The sequence below is a fragment of the Penaeus vannamei genome, chromosome 36 (genome assembly GCF_042767895.1).
Source record: "Penaeus vannamei isolate JL-2024 chromosome 36, ASM4276789v1, whole genome shotgun sequence".
Lineage (NCBI taxonomy): Eukaryota > Metazoa > Arthropoda > Malacostraca > Decapoda > Penaeidae > Penaeus > Penaeus vannamei.
In genome coordinates this window covers 28,802,119-28,811,793 of record NC_091584.1, presented here as the reverse complement: position 1 = coordinate 28,811,793, position 9,675 = coordinate 28,802,119, and the positions used below count along the sequence as shown (strand labels likewise).

The window sequence follows — 9,675 nt, the reverse complement described above, 5'->3', positions numbered from 1 at the left end:
TATATATATATATATATATATATATATATATATATTTCTTGTTAATCTTTTACTCGTCATGGATAAGATATGGAAACATAGCCCATGATTTAACATATTTTGCTTACTTTTCTTCTTCATTTCACAACAGCTGGTGCCATTGCCTTCGGGTACTCAAACATTTTTGTCACTTCTCCGAGCCCTGAGAACTTGAACACCTTGTTTGAGTTTGTGTTAAAAGGTCTCAATGCCATGGGTTATGAGGAGCACCTTAGCTACCAGGTTCTGCGCTCTACCGACCCCCAGTTCAACAAGTCTGTGATGAGGGTTACAGTCACCAGGGAAAGACGGCAGATTATCCAGGTGAGAGTTGGATCAACGGACTGTTTTTTTACTTTGTTTTCTCTCTTTTGTTATATCATTTCACACTTTTTATTAGTTTGTTAAGTGAAGTACAAAGTTAAGATTGCATAATACATATTTATGTGAAATTGAGTATTTTAGTATTTACTTTATATATTATGGTTATTCTACTTTCACACACATGCATGTGCACACACATGCATGCATGCGTACACACACACACACACACACACACACACACACACACACACACACACACACACACACACACACACACACACACACACACACACACACACACACACACACATACACACACACTATCTTTTTTTTTGTTTTATGTAATATATATTGAAAAGAAAAATTTTCTTCCCCCATAGTACATTGCTCCAGGAGAGAGCAACTGCCTGGGCCAGGCTGAACTCGTTGTCATAGATGAAGCTGCAGCCATTCCCTTGCCACTTGTCCGCAAGCTCTTGGGGCCATACTTAGTGTTCCTGTCCTCAACCGTGTCAGGCTACGAAGGCACAGGAAGATCTCTTTCTCTAAAGCTGATTGACCAGTTGAGGTCACAGGCCAAAGCAAGCAGTGCAAATGCAGAGAATGGGGACAGTAACACCAAATCAACTGAATTAGGAAGAGTTCTGCATGAGGTACAGAAAGATAAGAGTTTTGTCGGGCTGCCTGTTATATAAGAATGTCAATTATGCCAGTTGATTAATTGCAACCATTGTCCATATTCTTCCCAAAATAATGAGTTATTCACATCTGTAGTTATTGGTAGTTCTTTGTTCTTAATATGATAAGATACATATGCATTAATCATGGGAATACAACCATAGTTAAGAGACTTTGATGTTAATCTTGAGGTACCGACAACATAGGACATTGAATTACAAAACCTACATCACATGGAACCACTGAAATTCTCCTCTCAGGTGACACTGGAGGAGAGCATCAGGTACAAGAGTGGCGACCCAGTGGAGAAGTGGCTCCATGATCTTCTCTGCTTAGAGGCTTCCTTACCGCAGGCCCCCACCACCATGCCCCCGCCCAGCCAGTGCCAGCTCTTCTATGTCAACAGAGATACTCTCTTTGGATATCATAAGGTTGGAAAATCCCTTTCTAGAGATTTTTTTTTTCTCTCTCTCTCATCTTGTTTCATGGAAATGTGGACATAAATGGCCTAAGATTAATTAGATCAGCATTCGTAGATTCTCCTTTGTAGATTTGCATCATTTGTATCAGGGAAAAGGCATACCTACTCTTACACGCGCATTTTCATGTAACTTCATGGAATAATAGCAAATAGGGATCTCACTGAGTTTCAGTTCTCATGAAACGAATATGAAATATATGCTAAGAAATAATATAGTTTGGACTCAGCTGACCATTCCTCATGACAATTTTTCTTCCCTAAAGGTTTCAGAAAAGTTCCTGGCACAAGTGATGGGTCTTCTGGTATCCTCACACTACCGCAACACACCTGATGACCTCCAGACACTCTCTGATGCCCCCGCCCATCATCTGTATGTCCTGCTGCCCCCACAAGACATGGCCAAGGGAGACACTCTACCACCTGTCCTGACAGTTGTACAGGTGGGGTTTTTTTCTTGCTTGCTTCTTCTCAGGAAGGAATGTTTGATGAAATATTGGATGTGGGAAAGCACAGAGGATGATGGCATCACAGCATAAGTTTAACCCCTTGAATCGAGATGCTTCACTGTCTTCTTTTGGTCCAAAATACTGGCATTGGGCTTACTTGAGCAGCCACTTCAACGTATGTGTGACTTGTAGGCTGGGCGCACACAAACACTCATATGCAATGATAACACACCGTGTCTTTCCCTTGCTATTCTATTATATCGTCTTTTGTGTAAACGTTTATAGTTTTTTTGTTTTTTTTTCGCTGTTTCCCAGTATCTATATTTGGCATTTGATTGGCTGTACCCAGATGGCAGTATACTGTTTTCCTTGCACAGACTCCATAATATCTCTCTTAGTAGTCAGTGCTATAACAATATGTAACATTTTGTTATTTGTGTCATTTTTTATTTATTTTATAATATTCAAGTTTTCTGTAATACAACCTGCACCACTGTTCACAGGAGGAATAGAATCATGAGCATAGAAATAGCGTCCTCCCTGGAGCCAGCACTCTTCCACATTCTCTAAAAATGGAAATAATGCAAAAAACCCTTCCTAAATGCCCAATAAGTCTTATCACCCTCCAAGAGCTTTGTGCGCTTGTGGTAAATCATTACCATCACCCGAGCCTTCAGCTGAAATATGCATGACAGCAAGTTCTTGCCACCCCTGCCCTCAGCCAAATTCTTACATGACAATATGGTCACATCACACTACCTCCTCTTCCTTCTCCTTCTTCTTCTCCTCCTCCTCCTCCTCTCTCCTCTTTCTCCTCTGCCTCCTCCTCCTCGTCCATTCTCCTTCTCCTCCATCCTCCTCTGTTTCTAATCTATAGTTTTGATATAGGAGTATAAACATTCGCAACCATCCCCAACTTCAATGCATATTACAGTTACAACTCTCCCTTTCCCCCTTTGTCTCCCTAGGTGGCGCTGGAGGGCAAGGTGTCCAAGGCCTCGGTGATGTCAGCCCTTGCTCAAGGGGTTAAGCCCTCGGGTGACCTTGTCCCCTGGACTGTCAGCAACCAGTTCCAGAACTATGATTTCCCGCAGCTGTCTGGGGCACGTGTCATTCGTATTGCCACGCATCCCAGCTTCCAAGGGGTGAGTCCTGCTTGTTGCTAGTAAGACAGACAGACTGAACAGCAGATAAACAGACAGACAGACAGAAAGGCAGACAAACAGACAGAAAGACAGACAGTAAGACAGTCAGTCAGTTTGTGTGTGTTTATATGTTTGTGTGTTTATGTGTGCGTGTGTTTATGTGTGCGTGTGTGTGCATGTGCGTGTGTGTGCATGTGTGTGTGTGTGTGTGTTTTGTGTGTGTGTGTTTTGTGTGTGTGTGTTTTGTGTGTGTGTGTTTTGTGTGTGTGTGTTTTGTGTGTGTGTGTTTTGTGTGTGTGTTTTGTGTGTGTGTGTTTTGTGTGTGTGTGTTTTGTGTGTGTGTGTGTGTGTGTGTGTGTGTGTGTGTGTGTGTGTGTGTGTGTGTGTGTGTGTGTGTGTGTGTGTGTGTGTGTGTGTGGATATCTTTTATTTTATTCAGAGAGAGGGAGAGAGAGAAAAAAAATTGAGACTAACCTCTCCATTTTCCTCAGAAAGGGTATGGGAGTCAGGCACTGAAGCTGCTGGAGGAGTACTTCAGCCAGGCCTCCATGCATGCTGACTATGTGGACACACTCACACCTGAAGCCTCTCTGAAGTTAGTGCAGGATGATCAGGTAGGTTTCAGAATTCTCTCTGTTATAAGAACATGCTACTTTATGCATGGAGTGTTTTTGATTAACTTTCTTCATCTTTGTTTGTGAATAATTTGTATTCTTTTGGGATTAACTCTTGTTTTCTCATATCCAGTGTCAACATAATATGTAGAATTGTATTTTTGAATTGCGAATATATTTGTATTTTCTCTTTATGAAGGTTGGTTTGCTGGAAGAGAAGCTGGGACCCAACCACCAGTCTCCTCCTCTGCTGGAGGCCCTCTCTGAACGCCCACCGGAAGCGTTGCACTACCTTAGCGTGTCGTATGGGGCGACTCAGCAGCTTCTCACTTTCTGGAAGAGATCTGGATTTACTCCAGTTTACCTTAGGTACATAAGGAAGGGGATAAGTAATAAGTAGATGGACAGATAGAAAAAGAAATGTTTGTTGTCTCTTGTTTTACTTGCTTGAGTTCATGATAAGTTAATGCTTTTTCCTTTCTTTGATTCAGTTAATGTAATTCATAATGTATGTGATTATGCAGATTATATTATTTTAATCAATTTGGATTGGAAAATGTCAGATTACCTAAAAAAATATTAAAAACATTTCACACTTTATGCAAGAAGTATTTGTGCTTTTATTAATATACAATAATTACCAGAATTATGCTTTACTCATGACTCCTAGAAACTCATTACTCAATAATAAAAATCATTAACAGACAGATACTCAGTCAGGAATTATCTTCAGTCATTGCAAGTCAGTGTGCCTATCTGAAATGCAATCTCTTATTCCGTCCGCAGTCAGGTGTCAAACAATGTCACGGGGGAACATACCATCATCATGCTGAAGGTTCTTGGGGAGAGCAAGGAAGCACGAGGGGAGTCATGGCTGGCTGACCTGTGGTTCGACTTCAGGAAGAGGCTTGTTGCTCTGTTGGGCTGTGCGTTCAAGAGCTATGACTGCAAATTCGCCCTCAGTATCATGAGCAGTAGCATTTACAAGAGGAAAGGGGGAGGTAGGTTGAGGGTCCTTTTGAGAATTTTATGATGAACTCAGTGGTGTCAGGAATAAGAGTGCACTTGCTATTGTGCAGGGAATGATTTCAAGGTCACCTGGACAAGCCCACTTATAGTTTATATATTAAAAAGACTTGGAGTTCTGCTGTGTTTAGAAGGCAGTAGCTCAAGAACCAGTAGCATTATAGCCCTAAAACACCTATAAATGCCATTGGCATGGCATATAAAGGCATCTTCCAGATTTTTAGCTCACCCTCAGTTCGTATAGATGCCATCCACCATTAGGTTAATTTTATCTTTTCCTTCAAGTATTGATATTATTTTTATTTTTGCCGTGTATTAACCAATGAAAAAGAACCAGTTTTGATCTGTACTTTGAAATGTATTGCAAACCTCAATGTATAATGTAAATACTGTCTCTCCATTCAGTGCCAAGTTTATCAGAACTGGACCTGTACATGACCAACGGAGATCTTCAGCGGTTAGAGGAATTCCTCCACCACCAGTGCGAGGCTCCATTGATTGCAGACATCCTGCCCTCCGTTGCAAGGCTCTACTTCCTCTCCAAGATCCCAGACTTTAAGCTAAAGCCAGTGAAAGCAGTAAGGATTTCTTTACATTTTTTTTTTTTTTTTTTTTATTCTTCATCATCATTATTATAACTTGTTGTAATTCCAATAGTTTTTTTTTTTTTTATCAGTTGAATACATCATGATCAGAAAATATACACTAAAATCAGTAACTGATTCTTCGTATGTTTGTGTCAGAGAACCTGGTTTTGTTGTTATATTTGATGTTATTGTTATTATTTTTTTCTTTATTTTTGTTTTCCTTTTGCTCTTTATATTTCAGGCTAATAGTTAACAACTTGTGCAGTTCCTTCTTAGCCTTAAATTTCTTTATTATCAGCATGTATATTGCACTCGTTTCAGGCCATCTTGTGCGGAATCGGCATCCAGAGGAAAACCCCGAAGGTAGTTGCAACTGAGCTTGGCGTTGAACCGGGCCTTGTCTTCGGCCAAATGCGTGAGCTAATAAATGACATCACAAAGTATATGGCAAGTGTTGTATGTTCTTTCTGTTCTGAATGATCAAAGGGAAGTTATACCAGTTATTCCTTTTACAGGCCACTTATTTGTGTGCTTTTATTTAGTTATAAAGGATTAATTAGCTTTTGTTTTTTAATTATGGATTGTGATAAAATTTTGTATGTTTTTTTATGCAAACATTTTAAGATTCTTATTATCAAATTGAACCTTTTTTTTTCTTCTTCTTTTTTCTTTCTTTTCCTTTCTTTCTTTCTTTCTATCCACTGTAACTTGTTTTTCATAAATCTGGTGTATTATAGAGAAGGCTTGTGGATCTGTTTCTGTTCCTTTTTACAATCGTATTTAGGAGACTCACATTTAGCAGTTATGAACTCTTTAATGAATGATCCTCCTCTTCCAGAAAAAGACGAGAGAAATTGCCCGTCAGGAAGAGATCAATGGAAAGGAGAAGGAGAACCACCAGTCTCTTGCGGCTGACATTGCCTCTACAGTTGAGGAGACAGCGAAGGTATAGTTGGGGGGAAATGCGTTTCCGTAATTCATAGTGACCGTAGTTCACGTTTTGTTTATCTCTTTATTAAATGTATTGAACCAAATTAAAGGGATCCAGCCAGGATATAACGTTGATTCATTCATTTTCTTTATATATATATATATTTTTTTTTATATTTATGTTTTTAAGTCACTCACAAAGCACACAACCATGTCATTTGTTATCTTGTTGTAATAGGTCTTAGTCTCCACAGTGCTGCATCCTGTCCTTGCACCACTCTCTTTATTGTTGCTCTGCCTCTGTTTCTCTGTCTTAAATTCGCCCTTTCTGATTATTTTCCCTTCGTTCAGAAAATGAAAGCACAAGAAGAAGACAACCGAGAGAAGGTCACCCAGCTGATCGATGTCTCCAAGTTCGGCATAAAGGCTAAGGAAGAGGCAGTGAAGGTGGAGAGTGACAGGTGAGGAAATGATTTTAAGAATTATGAATAAGTGGAATATTGAATAAATGCATTGATATACAAAGGACGTGGAAGAGAAAAAAGATAGGGTGAACATTAATAATTGTCGAAATTTTATACTTTGTTGCATTAGTTGTATTTCTTTAACTTTTGCTTCGTTTCATTGTTGCTGCTCCTTCTTTTCCGTCTTTGCTTCCTCATCCATATCCTCATCACTTTCTCATTCCCCCTTCTCCTCTTCCGCTTCCATTTCTTCTTATTCTTACCCTTCTTTTTTTCTTCTTTTCCTCCTCCTCCTCCTCCTTCTCCTCCTCCTCCTCCTTCTCCTCCTCCTCCTCCTCCTCCTCCTCCTCCTCCTCCTCCTCTCCTCTTCCTCCTCCTCCTCTTCCTCCTCCTCCATCTCCTCCTCCCATTCCTCCTCCTCCTATTCCTCCTCACCTCCTCCTCCTCCTCTTCCTCCTCCTCCTCCTCCACCTCCTCTTCCTATTCCTCCTCCTCTCCTTCTATTCCTCCTCCTCCTCTTCCTCCTCCTCCTCCTCCTTCTATTCCTCCTCCTCCTCCTCCCCCACATCCTCATCCTCCTCATCCTCATCCTCTTCCTTCTCATCCTCATCCTCCTCTTCCTTCTCCTCCTCCTCCTCCTTTTCCTCCCCTTCCTCTTCTTCCTCTTCCTCTTCTTCCTTCTCCTCCTCCTCCTCCTCTTCTTTCTTCTCTTCCTTCTGTTCTTCCTCTTCCTCCTCCTTTTCCTCCTTCTCCTCCTAATTCTCTTCTTTCTCCTCTTCCTCCTCACCCACCATTCTTTTCCCCTTTTTTGTTCTCTTGTCCTCTATTTGCTTTTGCATTTTAACATTACAATCATTCACAGTATTAAGATCATTTTTTGTTTCCCTTGCAGTAAGAAGAGAAAGAAATTACTTGGAGAAAACATGAAAAAGAAGAAGAAGAAAGGTGAATGAGATGGGAATTATAAATCTGTAAATTGTTTTATAATAAATATATAAAACAGATGATTTTTTTATATAATAGGTATATGATATGGAGAAGCAAGTATTACCATTGAATTATTTGCAATACATGTGTTTATCTTTTTGTTTCTTTATTTAATTCTACTTGTATTATTATTATTATTGAATAAGCAAGTGCAGATCAAACAAATGAAAAATATGCTGTACAAGATGCTCTGTGAAGCTGCTGTGTGAAAAGTTGGACCTTTTTTGTATAAGGGAGTTATCTAAAAGTATAGATCAACAATAAGTAAGAAGCCGAGGACAAGCAGGAAATTTTCAAAGTACTCAAAGAAGCACAAATCCAACTGTGAATGGTTTCTGAGAGAACAAGGAATTATACTGGACAAGTTACTGTTTTTGAGGACCTGTGAATTAAACCAAAAATACACGGGAATTCCCTCTGTTGTAACTGTGTTCTGATATTCTTCCTGATGCTTCACCACCTTCCCCAGTACCCTTATCTCATTCCCTGGATTCTTCTCCTCCTACTTCTCCAACAGCCATCTCTAACAATATAACCCATTGACTGTTTCATAATGGCTCTTTTGCCAGCTTTCCTTAAACAATTTTCCTCTTCCTTCCCCATCTACAGATACACTCCATTTCATCCAATAGCCCTATGTCCTTAACCCTTTCCTCTTTTACTAATCTCCTTTTTACTTTAAATGCATCCCCTATTTACCCATTTCCGTATCATACTGTCCTTTAATACTATAACCTTTGACATTAACGCATTTTATCCTAATATTTAACCTGCTTTTGCTGTCTTTGCCACAACATTTTACCATAGTGCTGTATGACCATTGATGTCTCAGCATTTATAGAGATGGCTCCACAGGTACATGGAGTCCTACCTATCCCTTCCAACCCTTAGCCCACTGTTATCATGACCGGCATAGATGGGTGCTGAGTCCTTATGTTGGGATCTCCCCACCTTGGGCCTCCGCTCACAGCTCCCCCTTTCCTTTCCCTTTTCTTCAACCTTCTCTTCTGTCCACTTCCTTTGTGACTGCCGTGTTGAAGGGATGGAAGGCTGGCTTGCGGTCAGTCCTGAATTCCATGATCGTTGTTGTATTGGGGGCTTGGGAGACGAGGACTGAGGCCCAATGTAGGGGATCACCCCCAGTTTGGACCTTAGCCCTCACCTCAACTAATTTTATCTGGTCTTTTCTTCTCCCTCTTTCTTTTTCCTTCCCTAAACTGTGAAAGGATGAAAATCTGACTTTATGTCAGTCCTGAACGACTTTTGTACTCCATTTGCTTTTCTCTCTATTTTCACTACAAAATTAACCTACAGCACTCTCAATAGCTTTTATCTAACATATTTTCTCCTAATCATTAATTCATCTTTTAGCCTTTTGCCACAATACTTTGCCATAATGCTGTATGACCATTCCTTACATGGGGGCTTTGCCTTCAAGTCTCGTCCTATAGCTATATATTTTATATGCCGTTAATGACCTTAGATGATATGACAGAAAAGTTTCAATAAATAGATAAAATATTCTGGTTAGCTGTGTAGCCCTTGCCCCTCATGGGGACCCTGAGGCCTGGGCCAATTCCTTTCCCTTACATATTTCAGGCTCACCATAGCCAGTATTGAAAATGTAGGCATTGAGGCCTGTCCCTTCAACAACTAGTTTCCCTGATTTGAACTTTTCTGGTTTCCCGACCCTTGGTTCTCTTTTGATCCTGACTCTGACTATTTGCTGTTGTTGTACCCTTCTCTTGCTGTCACCTCGGTTCATTCCAAGTCATCCACCAGGTCATTACTCGGCCTTCAGAATACATCTTTTCCTTTTCTCCCAACATCATCCACTTCATCTCCCTTCCTCTTCCACAATCTTCTTCATTTTATGTCCTTCCTCCCTCGTTGCTACTCTTCATCCTAGTGCTACATAACCTTGATATGTAGCACATTTATTTCTTTTAACCATTACTCTTCATCCTTATTGCCC

The 9,675-nt window shown here is 40.4% G+C and overlaps 1 protein-coding gene across 3 annotated transcripts in view; it reads left to right on the top strand.

Annotated features, from left to right (window-relative positions):
• Positions 1 to 7,717, top strand: part of l(1)G0020 (RNA cytidine acetyltransferase l(1)G0020) — a 14,168-nt gene extending 6,451 nt beyond the window's left edge. For all 3 annotated transcript variants that reach the window (XM_070114857.1, XM_027379048.2, XM_027379049.2), the window contains 13 exons: positions 131 to 342; positions 723 to 995; positions 1,281 to 1,451; positions 1,765 to 1,941; positions 2,916 to 3,092; positions 3,584 to 3,706; positions 3,906 to 4,075; positions 4,493 to 4,707; positions 5,138 to 5,310; positions 5,641 to 5,766; positions 6,158 to 6,265; positions 6,601 to 6,710; positions 7,606 to 7,717. In XM_070114857.1, coding sequence (XP_069970958.1) covers positions 131 to 342; positions 723 to 995; positions 1,281 to 1,451; positions 1,765 to 1,941; positions 2,916 to 3,092; positions 3,584 to 3,706; positions 3,906 to 4,075; positions 4,493 to 4,707; positions 5,138 to 5,310; positions 5,641 to 5,766; positions 6,158 to 6,265; positions 6,601 to 6,710; positions 7,606 to 7,666 — 2,096 coding nt within the window. In that variant the 3' untranslated portion in view covers positions 7,667 to 7,717. The remainder of the gene's footprint in view (positions 1 to 130; positions 343 to 722; positions 996 to 1,280; positions 1,452 to 1,764; positions 1,942 to 2,915; positions 3,093 to 3,583; positions 3,707 to 3,905; positions 4,076 to 4,492; positions 4,708 to 5,137; positions 5,311 to 5,640; positions 5,767 to 6,157; positions 6,266 to 6,600; positions 6,711 to 7,605) is intronic.
• Positions 7,718 to 9,675: the final 1,958 nt, after the last annotated feature.